Source organism: Phaethon aethereus, assembly GCF_964289735.1.
Source record: "Phaethon aethereus genome assembly, chromosome: 2".
NCBI lineage: Eukaryota > Metazoa > Chordata > Aves > Phaethontiformes > Phaethontidae > Phaethon > Phaethon aethereus.
Genome location: NC_138582.1, coordinates 36,445,021 through 36,471,064, shown reverse-complemented (window position 1 = coordinate 36,471,064; position 26,044 = coordinate 36,445,021). Strand labels below are relative to the sequence as shown.

Genomic DNA, 26,044 nt, shown 5'->3' with positions numbered 1-26,044 from the left:
TAACGCCGTTCACCACAACTCTCTGGGCTCAGCCATCCAGCCAGTTCCTCACCCAGTGAAGAGTAAACCTGTCTAAGCCACGAGCCACCAGTTTCTCCAGGAGAATGCTGTGGGAGACGCTGTCAAAGGCTTTACTAAAGTCCAGGTAGACAACATCCACAGCCTTTCCTTCATCCACTAGGCGGGTCACCTGGTCATAGAAGGAGATCAGGTTGGTCAAGCAGGACCTGCCTTTCATGAACCCATGCTGGCTGGGCCTGATCCCTTGGTTGTCCTGCAGATGCCCTGTGAGCACTCTCAAGACCAACTGCTCCATAATCTTCCCCGGTACAGAGGTCAGGCTGACAGGCCTGTAGGTCCCAGGATCCTCCTTCCAGCCTTTCTTGTAGATGGGTGTCACATTGGCAAGCCTCCAGTCTTCTGGGACCTCCTCTGTTGACCAGGACTGCTGATAAATGATGGAGAGTGGCTTGGAAAGCTCCTCCGCCAGCTCTCTCAGTACTCTTGGGTGGATCCCATCAGGCCCCATAGACTTGTGGGTGTCCAGGTGGTTTAGCATGTCCTTGACTGCTTCCTCCAAGCAGGAGGAATATCAGGATGATAACCAGGTAAGTGCAGGGATTTGGAGAACGAAGACACTGTGCTGGGAATCCTACCCACAAGGTTTCCACTGTAATTCTGTCAGCTTGATTTTTAGTCTACATAACATTATTTTAACAGCTGCCAATGCAATACTGTAAATATGCTTAAGAGTATATGTTTTATTGATCCCTGGTAGGTTAAATGCACCCATTAACGCAGTGGATGGTAGTGATAGGATGCGTTTGTCAGAAGGATTACATGCACACTGTGCCAGGACACGTCACCTAACACCATTTTGTGAGCACTGTGAAACTTCAACGTAACAGGGTGAGGGGACTGCAGGAAAAATGCTTTCCAACTGAATTTAATGGAGTCTGTAGATTTCACAGCAGGATCTGGGTTTTCTAATCCAAGATATTCTACGTATTTTTATGATTTAAAACACTGTAGAAATTAAACATTAGCTGTCAAAAATTTTATTGCAGGAATAAATATCCTCTGTTGTTTTAGGAATTTTTATATTTTTTTAAGCCAACCACACTAATCACTATTGTCTAAACTGATAGCTACTGGCAATGGCAAAGCTCATCACCTGCAAGCTCCCTTGCCACTGTTCTTTTGGGAAAACTATCTTAAGACAAACAGATGTTTCTGCTGTTTTAAACAAACAGGAAATGGACTGACTTTCTCCCTTTTCCTTTCCTAGAAACAAATACTAGCAAAGAAAAATCCTAGCACAGCTGTACTCAACACTTTCCTTATAACAATATGTCTGTGTGGGAGGCAGGCAATGAGTGGGAACAAACAGGCCAGGGGAAGTGAAATGTAGCATGCAGAAGATGAACACAAAGAATTCATTTAAAAGTCTGTGAGTGGATTATTACACTGTAATGTTGATACACTAGAGGGTAAGAACAGTGTGATGTACAAGACCTCGCTTTAAGATATGCTCTGAATCCTGTCTCAACTGGTGACGTACAAAACTGAATCAATTATCATCTGGCAATCTCAGCCCCTTTCAAATCATCAGAAAGCTTCATTAGGATGAATAGACTGCAGGTTTGGTGGCTGAGTTACAGCAAAGGAAATGTCTTTAGGTCGAGCCTGAGAAATGAAATAGTATGGTGAAATGCAGAATTATTGCCGTCTTTGTGTGGATAAACCAAACACTTAAATTCTCACTGCTGACAAACTGGCACCTTTTACTCGCACTAGGTTTACATAAAAAAGAGAAAATGCCATTGAAGTTATTGCATTACAGCTTCAGTAATAGGCTGAGTAATAGGAGAAGAAAATGATGAGACAAAACATCGGAGCAAACCTGGTTTTAATTGTTTTATGCTGGAATTATGACATTTTAAAGTCAGGAAAAGCTTCAGAATAGAAAAAAGAAATTTTTGAAAGAGTGCTGCTGCTGTGAAATTCTTGTACTAAAACACAAATTCATGCTGCCATCTAATGGTCTAAATCAGCCATTTCCAGCTGAACAATTAAATTGCTGGTCTGAACAATCACTTGCATTGTTCCTTGGACCACTCCTTCTCTCCCTAAATTTTTTATGTCTGAAATCCATATCTGTTGTTCAGAACGAAATTACAGTGTATTTAAGGAGATATACCCTATTCTAACCAAACTCTCAATTTCTATTTCTAAGTAGTTTTTCATATTTCTTCTGAAAGGTTTTTTGTTCATTAGTCCGAAAGGTTGGGAGGAGGGCAAGGAACGCAAAAAGGAGTTGTCACAAAGTCAGTCAGCGAATACCTTTATCATCATACCTCTTAATCCACAAAATGCAACTTTTAAGGACAAAACTTTGCAACATTGACTGGAAATGCAGGCAAAGCACCTCTGACTCTGGCCTTTTTAGAGGAGGGATGTTGTACCCTATGGCTGAAGTCTGAATCCAACAACTGTAGGAAGGTAAAAATCCCAGTGCCATCCCACACTCCTCCTGACCAAGGGGTTTATTCTCCTCTGACTAACTTGGCTGAACACAACAGGCTTCAGAACCAAGAGTCTGCTTCACCTGGGGAGTGAGGGCACTGTTGTCCCCAGCCTAACAGCATTTTGCAGGAGAATACTACCTGGTTAAATCAAAAGCATTTCAATACATGCATGCCTGCCTCTCCTTAGAACTTTTATTCCCAGACACATCCCTGAAGAGTTTGTTCTTCTGATACTGTTCTCTCCATCTTCCCTCTGGGGAGAGATTTTTATCTTTTTCCAGTGCTTCCACTGCGATAGTCAGATGACTCCCACTATAGCACTCATAAAATTATTACAAATCAACATTCTTAGGATTACTTCTCAGAGTAAGATCCAGCTCTAGATTCAAATGCCTAAATTTAGGTATTTAGTTCATGTGTAGAAACTAAGTTGCTATTACAGTGAAACTCTGGAAAGATCCATATGAAATGTTAGATGTCTTAGTTTATGGCATGACAAATACCATTCCAGCCTAGTGACTGCACTGACTAGACTTTCCACTGGTTAGAATGGGAGACTGGGTTTCTCGTGCACAAGCAGAGACTATTTAGCTATTTGAGCTTGGATTTGAATTCCACCAGCACTGTAAAGAACAGCATCTAGCCGCCTAAACACAAGGCACACAGCACCATTTAAGATGCAGTCCTGTACCTAAGACATCCACATGATGTCACACGGGACTGATACATGAAAAGCAAGTTTCCCACGAATAGCTGGCATCCTGGTGGATTATACAAAATGATTTGATGACTGAACCCGGCTTTTAGGGATTCCTTCAATTGCCTAAACTTAGCTATGCGGGGCCGTTTGAAATGCTCTAGGTTATCTTGCCTGGCTGTCAGCTGCCACTCTAGTAAAGGTCTCCTCTAGGTCTTCTGCCAAATCCACTGGTCCCACATGGATGTCTCAAAGACCCTACAATGTCTCAAGTGGCACTAGACGCCTATGTTTACGCAATTTAGTGTCCTCACATCTGCCACAGTACATATGCTTGGGGGAAAAGAAATCTACTTTGTACACAGCTGTGCATAAAATCATCCTCTGTCGCAGAAATCCTCAACAGAAAGCCTTAATAACTGGAATTCAGCAACAGATAATAGGCTAATCCTGTGCTTAGAGTAATGAGAAGACTCCATGGAGTAATCTGAACTTTACCTTTGCCAGGCTACTGGCTGATCTAACCAATACTAGATCAAAGTCTTTCAGATCCAACAACCCTTTGCATTATGCACTGGACTATTTGTGCCTCAAATGGATGAGGCTCTCCATGCAGAGAGAAGTCTCCTGCTAGATGGTAAACACGGTGCTCAGGCAGCACGGAACGACTTTAAAGGCCAGGAGAATTTCAGACTTCATTCTCTTTCTGAAAATTAGAAAACTGGGTTGTATAATTGTAGGTGTACTTCTGGAGCTAGTCTCAACAGATTTTTACATTGTCTCCGGCAGTGCAACCTACTCCAAAATTTGGCTTTTACAGCTGTTGTTCTGGCTAGATTTTCCTTTTTTCCATAGGACTATGTAACTTTTGTGGAACAAATGAAGCTGGGTGAGGAGTTAGATTGCATTGCTAAGCGCTCATGTCAAGTAATACTACTCAAATCTTTTTCCTTTGATGCACATATTTAATCTTTAACTCCAAATTCACAGAAGAAACAAACTTTTCATTTCGAATCCATTCTTTCATCATAAGATCTTTTATTATCTCATCTGACAATTTTAGTTAATTATCCAGTAATCACAGTCTATTTTCTTTTCAATAATCAGACTGCAGAACACGTTAGTCCACTATGAAACTAGCAACTGTAAATGTAGTTGGCCAAAGATCAGTCCTCAAACCTCCTTTTACTATACCTCATTTTTAAAGTGCTGATTCAGTATTTAGGGCACTGGTCCACAGGGCTGATATACATAATTTCAGGAGCAAACAAGCCTAAGCAAACAGTCCCATGTAGCAGTACCCAGCAGGGCAACTACCCACCCAGTAGGTAGGAGCTACATGCCCAGCTTGGCTGGCTCCAGAAGAGACAAGAATATGCTGCTTCTCTATTTCTCTGAGTTTGGTCTTGCAAACAGCACTGTAAAGAAGCATTCACTAACGTCAAAGAAATATGTGCTCATAATGACAGGACTGTGAAGAAAACGAGGAGAAATGGTCTGTGCACTCTTTCCCATGCACTAAGGAGAAAGATGATAGTCTTCTCCTTAGTCTGTAGCATACAATATCATAGAATCATTTAGGTTGGAAAAGACCTTTAAGAGCATCAAGTCCAACAGTCAACCTAACACTGCCAAGTCCACCTCTAAACCACGTCCCTAAGCACCACACCTACACAGCTTTTAAATACCGCCAGGGATTGTGACTCAACAACTTCCCTGGGCAGCCTGTTCCAATGCTTGACAACTCTTTCAGTGAAGAAATTTTTCCTAATACCCAACCTAATGGATTTAACTCCATTCACGACGACGCTTTGGGCCTCGCCATACAGCCAGATTTTTACCCAGTGAACAGTACACCCATCCAAGCCATGAGCAGCCAGTTTGTCCAGCAGAATGCTGTGGGAAACAGTGTCAAAGGCTTTATTAAAGTCTAAGTAGGCAACATCCACAGCCTTTATCTCATCCACTAAGTGGGTCACCTTGTTATAGAAGGTAAGATTAATCAAGCAGGACCTGCCTTTCATGAAGCCATGCTGAATGGGCCTGATCACATGGTTGTCTTGTACGTGCTGTGTGATGGCACTCAAGATGATGTGCTCCATAACCTTTCCCCACCACCGAGGTCAGACTGGCAGGCCCATAGCTCCCCAGATCCTGCTTCCAGCCCTTCTTGTAGGTGGGTGTCACATTTGCTAACCTCCATTCAACTGGGACCTCCCTGGTTAGCCAGGACTGCTGATAAAAGATGGAAAGCGGCTTAGTGAGCACTTCCACCAACTCCCTCAGCACCCCTGGGTGGATTCCATCTGTGTGTGTCTAAGTGGCGTAGCAGGTTGCTAACCATTTCCCCTTGGATTATGGGGGCTTCATTCTGCTCACCATCCCTGTCTTCCAGCTCAGGGATCTGGGTACCCAGAGAACAACTGGTCTTACTATTAAAGATGGAGGCAAAGAAGGCATCAAGTACCTCCGCTTCTCCTCATCCTTTGTCACTATGTTTCCCCCCAAATCCAAGAAAGGATGGAGATTCTTCTCAGTCCTCCTTTTGTTGCTAATGTATTTATAGAAACATTTTTTGTCGTTAACATATTTATAGAATTTCTTTTTGTCTTTTACTGCAGTAGCCAAATTAAGTTCTAGTTGGGCTTTGGCCCTTCTAATTTTCTCCCTGAATAACGTCATGACATCTTTGTAGTCCTCCTGAGCTGTCTTCCCCTGCTGGTTCACCATTCAGCACATGGGGATGGCCTGCTCCTGCACCTTTAAGATTTCCTTCTTGAATAATGTACAGTCTTCCTGGACATTCCCCTTCCAAGGGACTCTGCCAACCAGGCCCCTCCCTAAGCAGGCCAAAGTCTGCCATCAGGAGTTCCATGGTAGCAGTTCTGCTGATCTCCCTCCTCACTTCTCAGTATACAGGAAGAAGCAACCATATACAAAATTAACATGAAAGCTCAGTGCAAGAGAAATTGTCAAAGTGCACAGAAGCTGTAGTTATCCCAGGGACACTACCGCTTTGCGTGACATGCTTATAGAACTATCACACCATCCAAATTCCTCAAACCCAAGCAAGACACTGCTTTAATTACTTTATTTCCATTCCTTAGCTTGTCATTGTTTTGTATTTTCTTTGTTCCTATACTTCACAAGTGTTTTTAATTTTGAAAGCTTTTTTTTTAATAAAGGTTTTTCAAGCTCTCTAGATTGTGGTAAGATACATTTTAAGGAATTTTATATAACAAGCAAATAAACTCTGAGTTCTCCCAAAAAACAAGAGTTGAGTTTTGTGATCTCTTTAACACTGCTTTCCATACTAAAACATCAAGAGCTGCTGTCCAGTTTCTAGTGGTTTTATTTCTTGGCTGAAAACACTTAGTTTAGGTAAATCTGTAAGTTATCACTTCTGTTTTGTCACTTACAAACATTTGATAATTGAAAATACTGCAGGACAATTAAACTTCACGAATGACTCCCTTCAATTCTAACTGAATTAAAAATAACTTATAATAAAACAAATCAGCATTTAATGGTGACAAAGCAAGCTGAATGACCTTATAGTCAGAATTAATATCTTATTTTATTGTTTAGTTGCTCTAATTTGAAGAGCCATGTTTTTAATTTTTTTTACATGGTTTAAGCCAACTGCATACTCAGGGATGTGAGGGAGTAGGGGTTCTAGCACTGGCTACAGATATGAGTAGTACGCACATGTTTCATCCTTGGCTCTGGCAATATTTCTCAAACCTGACCCACCATTTCACGGCTTGGCCTCTTCCAAGTAGTGTGCCAGTTCTACTGAATCGTGCCAAATGGTGTGCCGACAAACGCGCAACCTAAATCAGTTAGCAAACAGTCCCCAAAAGCATCAGCACCTCCCTCCCCGGAGTCAGTCTGTAAAACTCTTACATAAAAGAAGCCATACAAAATGCAGCGTTCACCATTTTTAGCTTTGCTGTAATGTATATTGTTTGAACTGAAAGGTTCTCACGTGCCTTTGTTGCAAAATTGCTCAAAACTCCAACTTGTGAGGCTTTAAATAGGTAGTATACAACTGGTAAATTTTGAGTGCCAAAACAGTTTTTTCCTTTATTATAATCTCTGTTAGTAACACAGAAACCTTTGTTAAAACTTCGTAAAAGTTGTCTAACATGGTTGGATTCAGGGTTGACAGCTTTTTTAAAAGCTCTGCCTTATCAGAGGCCATCAAGCTTCCTAGTACCAAACTTGCATGGATTTTACTTGAATAAAGAAAATCCAGAGAGGACTCCCAAGCTGTCTCATCAGTGAGATGAAAAAGGTTTTGACGTTCTTATCTATATTGTGAAATGATATATTAATATACAGATACCCAACCTACCAGAGACCTAAGCCAGTAACTTCAGATGATTCAGTTCAGCATCGCACAGACTCTATTGGCTCAGGTCGAGCTGCAGTGTAATGGCAATGACACAATGCTGTTAACAATCTTGCAAGTACTGCAGTCACTAGCTTGAGTGAAAAGCCAGGTTAATACATCCATACCTCATCCACTCCCAAGCCAGACTGTATTTTACCCACTTAACTACCCTTAAGCAGGGAGCAGACTTGCCCTGCACTTCCTAACTCGGCACAGGAAGAGACTTACAAGGCTAACACCTTATTCTGGCATTACACACTGCCTTAAAATGCTTTATCCTCTGCTGTGCTAAGAGTTCTGCATTTTCAATTCTGTAGCTTGCCTTCCATTTGCAGCTATGTAACCCTTCACCTAAGCCACCTGGCCAGTGTTTTCCAGAGTTTCTCTAGCTGTATTTTTCCCACGTTGTTATTCTCAAGGACCTTCATCTGCAAATACCAGCATGTTGACAGTGTTGCACCTATACTGTACCGTAGCCCTTCTCTCCTCTGCCCTTTTCCTATCCCTTGGCAGTAGCTTTTGGTATACGTTACAGAGCCCACTAACACGCATGCACAAAGCTCAATAAGCAGCCAGCATTCAACACCTGCCTTGATGCAGCACTACCAGCATCACAAGCAGGAACAAGCAACAAGGAGCTTGAGCAGGTCCTGATGAAAACAACAGAATTACTATGGGAAAGTGTTATGGGGAACACTTGCCGCATGGGAAAGGGCACCCAGAGGAAGACGCTCATCTGGAAGACCCCACCGCTTCCCTTCCCAGCTGGCCATTGGGAAAATTGTCCCCTTTGCCTTTTTTTCCTCTCATTTGTCTGCTTTTCTTTTTTCCCTGAAAGTAACTTTCACCTTCAAGTATCAATTTACACCATCACTACAGACCTTGCAAATGGATCTTTGCATGTAAACCTGTTTCAACATCCCCTGTGCAACACACTGCTCATATAACTATGCTCTACTGCATGTGAGGGTGTAGTTCTTCAGAAACTTAAATCAACTCGAGCTGCCCTTAACTTCCAAATACACATTCTTGCCCCCTCTCCAGTGAGGGCACAAGCTCCTGTGTGAGAAGGTGAGGAGGTGCTTAAGGACAGTTGTAAGTCTAGGAGTAAATTCTCCCTTCCTCTCCCCACCGAAATTGATGCACTTCCCAGCAGCTCAACTCCCTGTGCTGGAGCCAGGAAACTTGCAGGGACACAAAGGTTGGGGACAAAGGACGGAGGAGGAATCACTGCCACTTCAACATAAGTCATCTTAGCCCAACATGGAAGCTAGCACTCAACTTTGCATACAAATAGCAGCTCTTAGACCACATTTCCATGAGTTACTGAAAAGGATCTTTTGTGCCACTTGAAACACTAGACTGAACCGGTCTAAAGATATGCCCTGGGATGAACTTAATACTCTATTTTTTCCTCAAGTTATTCATATTGCCAGAATCAAAGTTCCCTACCACAATCTCCTAATCTTAATCTGTATCTTCACCTATCTGAAAAGCACATTTTTTTTCAAACAGAGATTAGTAAAGGGAATTTAGTCACCGTATAGAAGACAAAAACAGCTTCCAACTTAGTTGGCATATTTTGTACCTGTTTTAATAACAGATAATTTACAGTCAGAAATTGATGAAAATTAAAATCTCTTATAACAGATCCAGAACCTGCCTGCAGACTTCCCTCCGGTGAGGGCAGGTAGGAGGTGCGCAGCGATCTCAACAGGCAGAGGAGCAGGATCCTGTGCACTGAGGAGCCAGCGACCCACGCTGCAGCCAGCCTGAGCCCGCGTGGGCTGTTCTGTGCCACAGGGCCAGTGCCCAGCATGGCTCGCAGGTCCGGGCTCTGCTGCACAGACCCCTCGGCCGCAAGACAGACTTGCTGCAAGAGAGGGGCCCGTGGGCAGCTCCCCCTCAGTACCACCTGCGTGGCCTTGCTTTTATCTAACAGCACAGCAAGAAGTTCTCATGTGAACATCGTTTCTGTTTTGACTATAGCAATGACAGAGCTGTTTCCTTATAAGAAAATCCTGTAAGAGCATGAATGACCAAGAAGGGGAGGATCTCTGCTGCAGCCGAGGTCTGCATGGCTTTGATGCTATACCACTTGGGGCTCCCAGCATCTAAAGGTGTGGAAGATTATCTGTGCTATTCTCTTCTTATATCGTGAGCTCTAATAAACAGTGTTTTAAATCATACCTTACAGAGTCTAAGTGCCTTTCTTACTGGGATCATAACAGACCAGCACCTCCCAATGCAAAACAAGGCGATGAACAATTATTTCCAACGTGGGAGTAGTCCCAAAGCAGTACTATACGGCATCATTCTTCTGTTGCCTCTTTACTCTGGTACTTGTGAGCTGGTGTACGCGCAGGGGGTATGTGTTTATGCAGACAGGCAGATCTACTATTCACTACTTAGTTTTAGTTATTTATCAATTTACTAGCCACAGTACTATTAACCACCCTGCGTGTGCAACTGCACTCAAATAAGGACAGTGAAGCAGGCAGCACAGATTCTGGCAGTCTGTCTCACCCTACCTGTTTGCTCTGTGATCAGAAAAATCAAATGCCCTTGGCTACCTAATGCGCCCAGAGAAATAAAGCTCATGTACCATTTTAACCTAACATGGGAACATGGTTCCCATGAAAGAAAGTTCCCAAAGAAGCAAACTTAAAGATTACACTAGACATACTAATAATTTTCTATGAAAAGAAATAAAAACTTAAAAATAAGCAACTGGTAAGTGTTCTGGGGTTCTGCTTCCACAAATACGTTTCAGTAGCTAAGTTCAGATTCCAGAATTCATGTTTTATGGTTTTTACTAGCTTGCATTTTTTCCAGCCTAGCCTTTTTACCTGTTAGTCAAAGTAATCTCATTATAATAGCAATTCAGATAAATGCATGATTTCTAAATATTAACAAAACTCATTTCAGGCACGATAGTTAGCCTTTTAGACCATGACATATGTAAGTGGAGACTCAGGTCTAGACTCATGACTAGAAATACAACACAGGTAATACAATAATCAGGCACCGTTCTGTAGAGTAATGAAAGAGTTTTCTTCCAGGTTATTTTTGTTTGTTTGTCTTTTACAGTTGTAGGTACTATTGTTATTAAAAAAAACCAACAGAATGAAATTTTAAAATCCTAAAGTTATAATGATTTAAAAATGTGGAGAAAAGTAGAATAAGGTTAAGTCAACTGAAATATTTTCCTTAAATGATTCTGAAATGCTGTATTTTCATTTGAAACTCCTTAATTTTTAAACATTGCTGTAAATTCAATTTCTAATAAAAGAGTAATTTTGAACCACAACACTTCTTCAGAGTTCATAACCTCATCCTTTTTCATAATTACAAGATGCACAAAAATTAGGAGGAAAACCATTAAGCAAATCTTTATAAAAAAGGCAACATTTTTCACTGATAAAACATGCTATTAGAAATTCCTGACCTGTTTTGGTTTTTTTCATATTTTACAGATTACACTTGGTATCACTTTTGGAGCCCCAAAAGACCTAATATATTTCCTCTGTGGAAAAATATGGACAAATAGGAAAGAACCTATCTCAGAGAAAGAAGTTCTTGGGATTGCAAATTAATACATATATTTACCTTATGTTTCTCTCAGACTGTTGCATTAGATACAAACTGCATTTAATTTAGGATGAGCTAGAACAGTTTTTCTATCTATACTAAAATTGCATCAATACCAAAGATGAAGATGTTTCAAAAATTTAGAACATACTGAAAAAGAAATATTTGGATGGTCAGTTAAGAAAACTGCTCCACCCAGTTATATTTTCAAATTTTGTAATCTTTAAGAATTTGATAGTTTAAAAACAAAGAATACTGTCTTATCAACATTTACTCCAACTTACTACAGTAATCACAGTATTGATGGAGGCCTCTGAATATAGGTTTCTAAACTGTGAAATAAAGGATTTTTCCTAACTAATCACTGAGGATTAAGGAACTGAGATAGTTGACCAGGCAGAATGGTTAAAAAATGGAAACCTGAGAATGGTTTCAAGCCAATTTTCAAAATGCAGCCCTCCTAATTTTATATCCAATTTCTAAGAAAAGAGTGCTTAATTTTTACTGAGATTCCAATCACGTGACACAACAACAAAGAAAAGCAAAACCTCTCCCTGAAGTTCTCTGCCACCTCAAAGAAAACAGTTGGTTTACATGCCTTTATTCCTTGTGACATGCTTAGGGCACTTGTCTTCTCTTAGAAGGAGATTACGCGTGTTTCTAAATAAGGCTGCAGAGACTCTCCTTAGTAAAAGTCTTAGTTTTATTTTACTCTGAAATAACCTAGGAAGTTCATGAAGATTTAGAACACATTGATAAGCAAAGGATAAAAAATATCAAATAATAGAAAAAGTACAAACCTCTGATTGTACATGCCCCGGAAATTATAATTTGCTCTGTAATTGGGAATTGGTTTTGGATCTAATGGCCTGTAGATGGCAGGCTCTCCTCTTTTCATAGCCAGACCATTCAGCTCCACTGTTGGTGTTATACTGCCTGCAGAGAACCAAAGAATACACATAAGGAACTTAAACCACAAACACTGCAAAACACACAAGCAGGACTGAGAGGAGCAGCAAAGAGAGATCTGCATGACATTTTTTGCTCTTAAATTAAAAAAGAAACAACTACAATGATATTTCAGTTTCTTTAAAAGACGGGAATATAGATGCCAACTTAATCACAAGCAATGAAAAAGAACATATAAACATTTATCTCAGTGCATTCTCTATGCAGTTTCAGTAATCTTCACATATGAATGCGAAAGTCAGTGCTATAATCAAGCTGGTTACTCATCTTTCCAAAGTGCTTATAATAAATTATGACACTTTCTGAAACTATAAAGATAAAAGAATAACATCTCTTCCCGCTGAATACGGTTGAATAAAACCACAAATAGAGCAAAGAGGCACTGAAACAAGCAGGCAGTAATAGGCATTACTGAATTAATTTGGTAATCTTACAAGTTAGAAAAAATGTTTTATTTGCAAGACCTGACATAGTCGTAAGACTATGACTGACAATTAATGATCTAACAATACAACTACTGGGAATCGGTGTCACTACAGCCATCTACTGGTGGCAGAACAAAAAAAGAAAGCAGCCAGCACTTGCATGGTGTCCAAAATGCCAAATAAAAAGCTACACTGTGACTTCATTTATTTATTTCTTTTTAAATAAAACATTCAGCTACAGTATTTCCTACTTGCGCAGTTGTAAGAAAATGCTAAATGAGCTAAATGTACATTCCAAGATAAAGGAGTTAGTGTTTTCTCAAAATATTTTTGTAAGAGGTTCAAATGAATCTAGCCTTAAAACAGCTATGATGAATTTGTCAGTCTGTCACTGAGGCTTTATATGCCAGATTATGAAATTTTTAATGCTTTATTCAAAAACTCCTATCAACAACAATTTTTATATTTTCCAGAGCAAGGAATGACTATGAATACAACTATATAATAAAAATGTAAAATGTCATTTTGATGAGAAGATAACCTGTGCATATACAATACACCTTTTTTAGAGCAAAATTAGTGTTAAGTGATACAATGTTTTAATTAATTCTCTTAAAGCCTTTTTCTTTTGTTATCAGCTTTTCCCTTTAAGAATATGCTCAAAGCCAAAAAAATCTTGAAGCTGAGTAATACTCTGCAATGTCAAGAATCAAACCCAGGATCCCTTTTTATAGAAGTCTGAGCCTCCTGCTTTCTAAATTGCCAAAGTCACAACGATTGTGAAGGACACAGGGCAAAACCCGAGTCCTGGGTCTGGAGAAGCAGCATATTGATCTCCAAAGGAGCAAGAGAATACTATCGCATCACTCTCAAACAACCCTTAATAGCTAATACTACTCACAAGCTCTTAAAGGAAACTTACTCCTCCTTTTTTCCCAACACAGAGAAGATTAACTGCAAAATTACTCCCTTTTAAGAAAGTGGCTGAAGCAGACTTTTTTTTTTAAAAGGGGGGGAAGAGGCAGAGGGAAATAAAAAGGGAAGAAGGAAAAAGAAGGGAAAAAATGAGTGTAAAAAAAAGGCATAGATGACTTCTTTTTCCTCACCATTTGCTTTATTTTATATTAGTTTCAAATAAAGTTAGGAATATTTTTTCTATTTCATCAAACAAGACAGAAGAGATCACTGAGCATGTGGCCGAGATGTGTACCTCAAAAGGTGTTGTATGCACAGAAGGCAACTCACAGGTAACACCTCAAAATGAAGGACTGAAGACACCAGTATACATTCTTTCTATTACTCAAACAACAGTTTCTAAAGCCATCTGAAAGCTTTTCAAAAGCACAGGTTGCTATGAAGGAAAATTCACAATACAGGAAATTACCTGTCAAAGTTCTCATGCCAAATCCTGACCTTTTATTTACACCACAGATGCAATTTCACAGGATTGGACTAGATAAAATTTCCAGTTTCATTGGAAATTCAGCTAAAATAACTCTTTAGGGAAAATGTTTTACTGTGGTAATAATCGTCAGTTCAATCTGGCTTTGTCCTGTCTGCCTACTGTTGATTACATACAACGGCTCTGTATACATCCAAGCCTTATCTAAATAATATATTCACTTACAGTTTAACCGTTTTAAGTATATGCATTAAAAATTCTCCTGTGCAAACTCACTAGAGGTTCTTCATTATACTATCATACCTGTAAAGACAGCTATGTTGATTCTCATCCTCCAACTTAACCTTGTATCTTGTTAAATGTATTTATTAGTGGTATAATATTACAACACTTCAACAAGGTTTAACATACAGAGGAAAATGTCATACCTGGATTATTGTTAACGTTATTTTTGGGTGGTCTAGGCGTTGGTTTGGGAAGGGTAGTTTCATTCAATGCTTTGCTAGCAGCAGCATGTTGGGCCTTTTTAATACTGCTTCCTTCAGCTTCCCATGTCTGTTCTCCGAGAGTCAGCTGCACTGTGAACATCTTCAAAGACAAAGAATAGGTAAACACTGGCAAGATAATCACTGTGGATTAGACCAATCTGTATAAAAACTTCCAGGGCTGAAGAGAAACCATGCTCTCTTTTTGTTATATTCAACTCCCAGATAACAGATCTGATTCTTACAGAGATCAGTGACTCCCTACCAGTGGGCAACATCTGGCCTTGCAAGTGACAAAGTAGAACAGCGTAAAGTTAATGTCAACTATCGAAGAACAGAATAATACTTAAACCAAGTAATAATAACTGCAAACTGATCCTCTGCTCTTGGAAGACTATATAAAGGTCAGTTAAAACCACATTTCTTCACACATTTGAATGTGTTTAGTCGCTTTACCTGTAGAAAACAGGTAAAGAACGCTACTAAAAGAAAAAGTAATTATGTAATTATTTTGCATGGATATGAACGACTGCATACTCTTCAAGACAGTGGAGAATTTGGCCCAAATAGTTTTACCCAGTGAAAGAGTTTCTCACACAAACTGATTTCTGAAAATAATGTATATTGTTTGAACAGAGTCACAACTCAAATATGTTCAAAAATATAAAGTAAGAAAGAAAAGAAGTATTATCTTTTTGAATGAAACTGCAGTTCTTTAATGTGGACCCTATAGTGAAGACAGGAACTGTAAAAATTCAGAGTTCAGAAATGGACTACTGATAAAAAACATATATTTCAAAATCTGCAATAGAGGATTATCTCAAGCACTATCTATGCTGTACAAGTCATGAAGATAAAACTCAATGCATATTAAAGACATTAGATAGAGTCTATCTTCTGTATGATACGAACATGTTCTGTTTAAATTTGAGCATCTAAGAACAAGAAGAGAAACGGTGAGAACTCAATGTCTTACATATAAGGCAGGATTTAATAGTCAGATACACACAGTAAACTGAGATACACCTACCTCAGAAAACCGACTAACTTACCTGAGGTAACATAAAGAAATCTACATATTAGTGTGAATAGTATATAAGTAAAATACTCATTTTGATAGCTATCTGCTCTATAATTTTACAAATTATTTAAACTTGCTAGATCCAGGACGAGGTATCTAGAGATGAGTAGGATGGGCAACCTTTAAATTTGCCCTTACATACATTTTCATCTAGCAGGTACTTGCAAACAAGCGTTTGAACACAAGTGTGTGTGTGCCTCCCAACTCAGCCCTATACACACGCACACAGTGCATATGAACTGAAGGTTATAAATACATACTTCTGTCTTAATTACAGGCTTGAGTTTGGGCCTACCATACTTTTCAGAAGCACACTGCAAATCCCCGTATCAAGCCATGTCATTTTTTCCTCACAGACAAAGGGGAAGAGAGAAATAGTCTCTTACTTTTGCACTCTGTCCAACCCTACCCCCACCTGAAAGCTAAGCCGGGTATTAAATACCCATAATTGTATAAATCATCTATAAACATAAATCCTCTTTACTAAAATAACTAAAATTTTATTTCTGTACCTGGAGGTTATATATTTCCTATTTTGCATGAAATTATCACTGTAGTATTTTTATAGGAGGAGAATAATCTTGAATTTCAATAAGAATGTAATGAATAATGGCTACTTATCTACCTATAACTCTCCTCTTAGAGCAATAAACAGGAATTCAAGATAATAAAGGGCTTGCTCTATAGCAGAGCTCTAACCTTCTCACTTACCCCACCTGACAAAAAAATTCCTGCAAAAAACCACACAGAGTAGTAGGTGGGAATTTAATTAAAGGAATAAAACTGCCTAAAACCAAAATCTGGAGCAGTCAACGAAGTACTCAAGTTCTGCAAGACCTGAGATGACAGTTCTGCTATGGATTGAGAAGCATTTCTCACCAATTTTCTGAGGAAGTTTGCATTCCTTACATCCAACCTAATTTACCTGATGGCTAAAGAGCAGAAATGCAAAGGCCACTGTGTTTTGTGCTTGTTTTCACTCCGTTGTGTTCATAAGGTCAGTCTCCCTTAGCACTGGCAAGTCTTTCCTCCTCACTTTTTCCTGCATGTGGAACTTTCTTTCCTCCTTCCCAGCCTTTTGAAGTCCTACATCCCTTACCCCTTTTCCTCTTCTCTATACCACCATCCACTTTCTTTTGCCACTGTTTCTTTTAAATTTGTCGCCTGAGATGCCACTGACATAGAAGCACAGAAGAAATGATCAATCTGACTAACATATTTGAAAATGTCACTTATGCTAACACAGACTTCCTGGTTTTTCTTATGATGAAGACTCCACCTGGAGGGCAGACTCCTAGAAACCCTCACTACACTGTCTGGAAGCACCACTTCTCTCCCAAGCTCCACAGTTTCTAGCTTCTCATTTCACCCCAATTGCCAAAACTTACCTATCAGAGACAACTAGAAAAAAGGATATAAAAATTTACTAGCACTTGTGGTCATGACACAGCTGCCTTGTAGAGCATGCCTCTGAAAATCATCAAAACCACTAGTGTACAGGAACAGGGTATGTGAGGGAGGAACGCAAAGAAACTCCTTAAATGGCAAACAGTGGCAGCATTATGTCCTTCACATAATGCTTTCTAGGACAAACTCAGCTCTGTTTCACATATTCTATCAGCTATATCATCATCACCAGCAAGACATTACACTAAACTGCTAACACAGCCATAATAATTTCTATGTCTCTGCTTTTCATAGGTCAAAGGTACATAAGTCTGCATAATCTTATTAATATCATCCTTGTTCCTCATCCCCTTCCTTCCTTTGTTGTTCTCATCTGCTGCACAGGTCAAAATTAGACTTAATGTTCTTCTGAGCAACAACCAGTCTACAAAGCACCTATCTTCTTTTTTTTTTTTACCATTAAAAGACTAATTAAAAATAATAAGAGGTAAACTGAAAAACTGAAAAAATAAGAAATCCATTGAAAATCTGTCTTTCAAAAGTGCAGCTAATGCAGGGTCAAGTAATTGCAATGATATTAGGTCCTTTAAAAATAGTAACAAATATATGTGAACTATTTCTTATTCTGCTAAAATTTAAAGTATAGTATGAATGTAACGTAACTCAAATCTCTTTACTGCTGAGGAATATGAACACCCAAAACCACACCTTTTGGTACAACCAAAGCACTTCTTATTTCACAATAATGGAAAAAAGGTAACAAAATAAATATATAACACAACAGTGAAATGTTACAGAAAGTGCAGCATATTTAACATGCCATAACCTAAAACCAACCAACCAGCGTATCCTGTGGTACCAAATGCTTCCAGGAAGGGGAAGAGCACTTCGGTTGCCATTCGCAATGAGGGATCCTAAAAGCCTGCTAATTCTCAGCAGCCCTGCACTTGCTGACATCATTTTCACTAGCATAAAGGATGCATGAATACCAGCCAAAGCAGAAGGTCAGTGATTTGCATCAACTCTGCGCTAGCTGACAACATAACGTGCAAGGGAGAAACAAGAGGCAACGGCAGAGACAGCCCTCGACTAGCTGAAACTGTTACTGATCTGCAGTGTGATCCCACTGTCTCACACGGTTTTGCCACTCTAGAAATACTGAGTACAAAGATGCTATTAATTATCCTTTTTTTCTCTCTCCCCGAATTTTTGATTGCTCCTAATTAGGGAGGAAATTCCATATTGCATCTGAAAATTATTATCATGAGAATATCCCCCTGTGTTCCACATCATCTGAGAGCATCCTAATTCATACTTATGAAATGAAGTTGGACATCCAAATTGATATGAGAGCTGACCAGAATTAACTGTCAGTTCACTAGAAACTTTAATGCTATAATCATATTAGGACTCTTAATATCACTGTAAATCTTGAGATTGCACAGAATTTAAAGGGAAGAACTAGTCTTAAAGTTTGTGCCCTATAATGCAAGATCCAAAGATACAGTATCAACGCAATCAACTTTATGGACACAGAATCATATCAATAAGCACTTTAAAAATTGACACAAACTAGCTTTGTCGTCATCTGCAGTACCATGAAACAAATGCAGAGGTAGTCATCAGAGGCACGCCAGCTAGAGAGAGGGATTCATGTAGCTTAAAAGCAAATCCTCCATAATGATTAAGAAAGGGTGGTGATACCCTGGAAAGACCTTCAGAAGGTCTTTATAGAGACCAACAAATACAAACTCAAAGGTGGTACAAAATTATCTACAGGGCTTTAACAGAAGTACAGACATACTTTCTGAAAGCGTTAAAAAAAAAAAAAAAAAAGCAAGCAAAATAAAGAAGAGTAAGAAACACCTTACACTAGAAATGTGGCTGTGTTTGACAAGTGCACTCGTCCAGACCATGACATTATCTGTTCAGCATTTAAGGTATGGCTCATCACCTGGAACTGTGACCTTACCTTGGCATGAGCAGGCCCTCTTTCATTCAGAAGCTTATACTGGGGTTGAATTCTATTGAAACGGGCTAACTCATTTACCAGACACATTGGAGTTTTCTCTTTGGGGTTTGCCATGTTATCTTGGAGAGGAGCTGTAAATAAAGAGTCTGTAAAGTTTTTGTGGAGAAATGTATTCTTCACAACTTCGCAAAGCTTTGCAAAAGCAGCAGCATGCTTAGAAAAGAAAATACTTTGGCTAAAAAATAATTTTAGCACATATGCTAAATACAGTGTTTAAATACCATTTACATATTAGTCATATCAGAATATGCATTTTACAATAACCATTTTTATTACATGCAATTAAAAAAAAAAAAACACAACTATTTCTTTCTAAAATGTCTCTATAAAAGATGACAGTGTAGGAGGACATATATATATGCTACATTTTCTACGTCAGCAAAGTTTATTGTCAGGAGTATATTGGTTCCAGGAACAGACTACTCTTTCAGAACGGTTTCTCAACACTTTGAAGCAGAAGTGGATGGCATAAGGGTTGCAAGATAAATATAGCAGATGAAGCTCTGTGGTCCCCACTTGCTTCTCCGTGCTTTTTCCCAGTGTTTCAGACTTTTCTCACAATAATGACGTCACTCTCAGAGCACCCCCAAACAGCACCTTTCCTCCTCCTTCAAGGATTTTGTTCTGCTTTTCTTAGACTACTTACTTCATGTATACTGCCTTACTATTTTTAGCCTTCTGCTATTTCTTTTTCAACTTATCTGTGTTTATCCCTAACACACACTCTCATTTCTTGCTTAAATTTTTGGAATAAAATTTCTGTATTTTATACCCAGTTCAGCATAGGAACTACAGCATTTATTAGGCTACAAAGGAAACACCAAATACTGCCAAGCAGTCTGAAGACATTCTGTTCTAGGGAAGAGAAATACACTTGGAGGCCTTCCTGCACCACTAAAACTTCTCTATAAAAGATAGGCTCAGAATTTGACAAAATAGACATGTTCTTTTCTGGGCTTTTATATCATTGACCAACACTTCACTCTAAGTCTGAGCTCAGTTAAGGGAACTTAACTTAGTAAACAGTCTATTTAGACAAAAATGTTTTCCTATGGGATTTTTTTTTTTTATTTTAATCCTCTTTAAGACCTAACTTTTTTTACCTTTTTTTTTAAATGAACAAGTCATCAAAAAAGATTCATCTGAACACCAGAGAAAATATACCTGGACCAACTTACCTGGTGAGTTGCTAGAAGGTGCAGGATCCGCAAGGCCGGCAGTAGGACTGCTACAGCTGGCAGCTGATTCTGAAATGGATCCGTTCATTGAGGACGGCAGACCCAGTGTATTTGTAGTTGTAACTGGTAGGGGTAGCACCATAGGGGACATGGTAGGTCCGGACAGGTTTGCTGTAGTCTGCATCTTAACTTGTGCCATTGCCTATCACTGCAATAAACACATTATTATGAGCAGGGCACTTTGCATTTTGAATGTCAAGTGACAGTACTGATATTAACACCACCTCTTTTTTGCTCCTGGATCTGGGTCACAAAACTATCCACAAAAGCAATGCCTCTGCAAACATTGCTTCCAAACTGGTGTATAGAGAAACAGAGCTCACAGCCAAGGAACATCACCGGAGCAGAACCCACATGCCCTCACTCCAGATTCTGTTGCTCAACTGTGGGTTGATCCTGGCTGAAACACAGCAAGAATAATTATTATTCTAGAATAAAATTCCATATAATTATTCTGCAGATGAAATTAGCATCTGCAAATTCTTCAAGAGAGGATCTCTGCAACAAACTGCCATAGCAACCTTTTGCCATAGTTTTTTCCAGTAAAGTGCACACAAAATACCAAATAAGGCCACAAGAGGAAATACCTATTTGTTCTGCCTGTTACCAAACTAGACAAGAGAAAAAAATAAGAAGAGAAAACAAACAAACAAAAAAACAACAAAGTAGCAAGTTCTGAAAAAATCACTCCTTATCCAGTCAACAGGTGGAGCACTTCAATCCTTGTATAAATTACTAGCACAGGTACCAGGATTTCCTAAATTAGCCTTTAATCCAGTGCCTAAAGCATTTACCTGGAATATGCCAGCTACTAATTTATCTCTCTCCATCTGCCCAGATGAGTTTCTTTATTACCAATACCTGTTGTCTGGCTAAGTCCACACTCGTAAATAAACCGCGATCAGGGCACGGCTCCTTCATACTATTCACTGAGTGTATGTTCCTTGGCAAAATTTTGGCTACTGACAAAAAACTCTTGCAAAAACCACAAGGGAGCAGTTCAGAGGCCAGCAGGCTCTCCAGGTAATCCACACAAATAAGCAAGGAGGCAGTCATTTTCAGTCCTCTGGGGAAACGTCTTGGGCTTCTCCTTTTGGCTTCAGGTGCAGACAGGAGGATGTATTTTATTCAGTAGCATGGACATAGACTGTATTTTTTAGGGTTCATACACATGGTATGATCTGTACAGAGCAGACAGAGAGACAAAACCCATAACAGCCAACAAACAGCCTGGGGACCTGGGACCTCTCCCAGGAGCTGCTCTGGTCCCTCTGGCTAAGGCAGAGGAGGGCTTGGAGCCCAGCTCTCCTCCGCCACAGGCAGCACCCTTATCAATACACTCTTTGCCACTTCTGCTGGGCTAAGTCTCTCTTCCTAAGCAAAAAAACCCATCCAACATCTGAAGAACTTTCTAACTAGGGTCTTATTGAAACGAGTACAACCATATAAAAATTTTTGATTACATCAGTATTTTTGCCTCCTCCCAAATCCATTTAAAAACATCCAAGTATCTCTACTCAGAGGGACAGTATTGCTAGATTAAGATCCCAAATCATTTGACACACCATAGAGTGCAACTACTTTAGCACAGGCTGCACTAGTATAATGAAAATAATAAATTCTATTACTGTGACTCTGTGCTTTGGAGAAGAGGTTCAGACTCGAATGCCATTTTTATTACTGAGGAAAGACAGATGACTGATTTAGATCTCTTGAAAGGCAAAAGTAAAAAATACTAAAAATGAAGCTGCGATGCAATAACTTGCCCTTTTCATAAATATCGTAAGTAAAATGCTAATAGTGACAGATTTAAAAAATACTTATGCAGTCATCTGAGATATATTCAAATACTTCATGTGTCAAAAATATGGATTAAATTCAGACTGTAAAAATCCTACTGTCATTTAACAGCAAATGTCATACCATACAACAGTATTGTTAGAAGGGCCTAACTTAAAGACCGAGAATGTGTATAACTATAGAATTCTTCAGTATAATAAGTGTTTAATTCTGATTTTAAATATATCAGTGTAGATCAGATTTAATTTTAAAATTAATTTTTAAATAAATTTCTTAATTGTAAACATCAACATCAATGATGGCAGAACCAGGCTATATTTATTCAACATTTTTAAAACTAAACCAACATAATATGAAATATCACCACAATAATTCAAGCTGAAGAAACTTCTTAAGAGTTTTTACATTTTAGCTTATAAACATGAGTACATGAAAGCAATCACTCATATAGTACTGTATGAAATACTACTGAACGCCTATTCTCAGGCCCTGCCAATTGTGAATTATCCTTTCAGCTTCCAGTATTTTGAAAGTTTATTCTTTTTTCCAAGAAAGCAGAACTTACTAATAACCAAATAAAAGAATGTGTTCTATGGTATTGCTGTTCTAAAGGGATAAATAGCAGGATTGATCCTTTTCTATTAAGGATTAAAAAAATCAGTTTGATAATATTATTAAGGAACTGTAAAAGTGAACAAGATAAAGTTTAGGAGAAAAAAAAAAAGACACTCTGTCCTACAGTAAAGTACGCAGCAAATTAAATTGTGAAATCAGAATAAAATCATAACATGTTAGGTGCTTGGGTTTTCCTATCTATCTAAAGCTATAGAACTCCTACAAGAAACTGTTAACTATTTTGTAAACTAATCTGTACAAACAAAGATGCCCAGGAGGTGAATATAATTGTGGGGACTAACTCTTAAGTACATGAGATGTGGAGATAATAAATTTGTAATCAGTTCTAAAAATCCACTAGTAGCGAGAGACAACAGAGAGAATATAGTTGATATAGCGCTGTCGTCATTTTCACACTACCAAGCAAATAATCTTTGATATGACAAAAAGGTGACAAAACCTATGTGCTCTGTCTTCTCTTTACGTTTTTTTACATAAACACCAGTGTTGTTCTATTTTATAAACAGTGAAGTAAAAACATTTTGGAGCCTTCCAGCCATGAGCACAGACCAGTTTGCTACTACACAACAAAATGTAGGACTTAGGGGAGAGAGATTTCACTAAGATGGTCAGAGATGAAATGCAGTTATATAATCAAAATATTTTGAAATCTTTTATGTGAACATTTTTGAAAAATCTGTCATAGTTTAAAAAAAAGGCATAGTTTATACAGGATGTTACGAATATGAATGGAAAAGCTCCCACACCCCGTTTCAGGTGGCTAACCCAACTCACGTCTAGGAAACCGCTACACCCAAGTGTCTCCAGAGGAGTTTCCCTCGATGCTAGGCAGTGGTTACAGACACCTGGATCTCCCTGAAAAAACTGGACTGCGCAGCTGTGACTGCCAGCGTTGTGCCTTTATCGAGCTGCCAGCTGCCGTGCTGAGACATCACAGCGATGATATTTCTTGCATTCTTAATCACCTACACGTCTACCCAGTCTAAGTCCGCAAGTCACAGTGCTGCCATTTTTGTAAAGTCATATTCCAGAGCTTATGGTGCCTTCTGAAATGCTGCAGTGTTTTTCCTCTCTTACTCTAACCTGCACAGCTGTATTAGAAATGCTATAGCAGGCATTTAAAGGGATGTAAATATACTATAATTGCATTTCACTGCATTTCTGCTTTTGAAAGCACTTTCTATGTAGGCAATTACACAGGTTCCATTAAACGGTTGGTATTAACTTTCTTGTTAAACTATGTATAAGCTGTAAATTTCCCCCTCACACTAAAAATAACCAAAACAAACTCACATTAAAACAACAAAACTGCCTCCCATTTTAAGGTGAAAATACTGCTGTCAAGTATTCCATTTGTTTTTCTTCTAAGTTAGGAAACACAACACTAATTTAGTTATATTCACAGATGAAGAATATTTTTAACTGTGAAGACACTTGTGTCATGCTAAAAAGCACCACACCGTAAAGAATTACTATAATTTCTTGAACTTTTCTGGAACATGAATCTCTTAATATCTGTATGTCTTATGACATAAGATGTAAATTAAATGCACAGGTGAAATGATTCTTAGAATATGTCACACCAATTGAATAAATAAAGACAGATAACGTAGGTAAGACAGCACAGAAGGTAGAAAACATGAACAATGAGTTTTCAAGTTAAATACACTTCCACAATGTGGAAAATTTGAAAAAGAGATACTTGACTTGAAACACAAGTTGTTGTATGAAAAACCAACAGTTTTGACCTGAACAGCTGAAATGGAAGACTGGACTGCATTTGTGCAGAAAGTGAAAATGCTCTGTCATACAACCCAACATACCAAACCTAAACTGTGCACAAGTATGTAACACAGGGCACGTACTATGTATTTGTGAAGGTACAGCGGCGGGCCCGCTACTGCTGAGAAAGAAAAATTACTTGACATATCTTGTATCTCATATACCCAATACTTCTGCTTATACATTCTAATCGGTGCCTGTTTTTCACAGCAGTATCACATTAATGATCCCAGGTCCTTTTCTGCAGAACTGCTACCCAGCAAGTTCCAGCCTATGCTCTGTGTGTGAATCTGACTCTTCTGCAGCTAATGAGACTTTGTTCTGGTCTTCCTTGAATTCCCTTATTAAAAAAAAACAGACAGACAGCAAAAAGAAAAAGACAGTCGTTTCAGTTTTTCAAGAAAACATTGACTTCTAATTCTAGTTCTAAAATGTTTGCAGTCTCCTCTAAGCCTGCTTTATAGCATCTACAAATTTAATAAGTGTATTGTTTTATCCATATCATTAATGAAAATACTGAAAACTACAGGAACAGTGTTACAATAGGCTGGGGGCAGCATCTAAGCAGGCAGCATTTTCCAGACCAGCCCCTGCTTTAGTTAGCAGCTTGTTAATACAATTTTTCTGTAAAAGCCCCAAGTCACAGTATATCCTAATAGACCTAACAGCTTCCTAACTAAGGAGGGTTTGGCTTTAGTTTTAGCCTTAAAGTTCCATTAAACTCTCCATTCTCCTTCTAGTCTCCTGATATCACTTCACTTAGTTACATAAAAGCATACAAAGCTGCCAAATGGTAAAATGTATTTCTTGCATGCCGTTTCTCACATTTACAGTAAATATTTATACATTTATGTACATCAATATAAAAAGTACTACAGAAGTCCTATGCTTTATGTAATTTCTTTTTACTGTGTTACATCTAGCAGCTTATTTGGGGATGACAGAACACACACAGCTCTGCGTTACCTTCAGAGCAGCTGTTAATTCCATCTTTTCTGTTCTATAAAACTGAGTAACAAGATAGTCACACAGCAGCAGTTTAGCAAGAGCATGACTTAAAGCAACAGTCAGCAGATGGTTATCTAGAATTACTAACAAAATTTGTCTTATTTATACATTTTAAGTAGGCAAAATTGACAAACTGCACGTGAAATCACACAGGGTCTGTATCTTATATATCTTATGTATTACTGCTGATCCCCACTGTTTGTCCTCCCCATTTGCTCCTCCATCAATTTGTTGCTTTTTGCCTTACTAGAGGTGGTTTGCCATACTGATCTAATGACTTGCTGACATAGAGGGGACAAGCCCGTGTCCTCTCTGCCCTACAGCAAAAAGCTAATGCTTTTCTGTCTATTTACCTCGGTGAACCAGCTCACGCGCGGGTGAGGCAGAAGATCAGAGCATCCCCGTCTGTACAGGGAGGGCCATAAACTCCTGACCTGGAGTGGGTGCAAGGAATTAGCCCTTTCAACTCCTGCTAATCAGCTTAGCTTCACTGTCAAGCCATACACCGAAGTTCGGCTCCCTCCCACTGTTCCACACAAATCCCGCGATCTCATCCCCAATGATTTC

The 26,044-nt window shown here is 38.9% G+C and overlaps 1 protein-coding gene across 3 annotated transcripts in view; it reads right to left on the bottom strand.

The window, feature by feature from the left end:
• STAU2 (staufen double-stranded RNA binding protein 2) overlaps positions 1-21,343 on the bottom strand; it is a gene marked incomplete at its 3' end in the record, with an annotated part of 153,581 nt that extends 132,238 nt beyond the window's left edge. For 2 of the 3 annotated variants that reach the window (XM_081996758.1, XM_081996759.1), the window contains exons 1-4: positions 20,192-21,343; positions 18,954-19,084; positions 14,437-14,596; positions 12,013-12,148 (exon numbers count right to left, since the gene is read on the bottom strand). In XM_081996758.1, coding sequence (XP_081852884.1) covers positions 12,013-12,148; positions 14,437-14,596; positions 18,954-19,084; positions 20,192-20,390 — 626 coding nt within the window. In that variant the 5' untranslated portion in view covers positions 20,391-21,343. Of the gene's footprint in view, positions 1-12,012; positions 12,195-14,419; positions 14,597-18,953; positions 19,085-20,191 lie in introns of all 3 variants that reach the window. The other variant, XM_081996757.1, reaches the window with a different exon arrangement.
• Between the last annotated feature and the right edge of the window lie 4,701 nt (positions 21,344-26,044).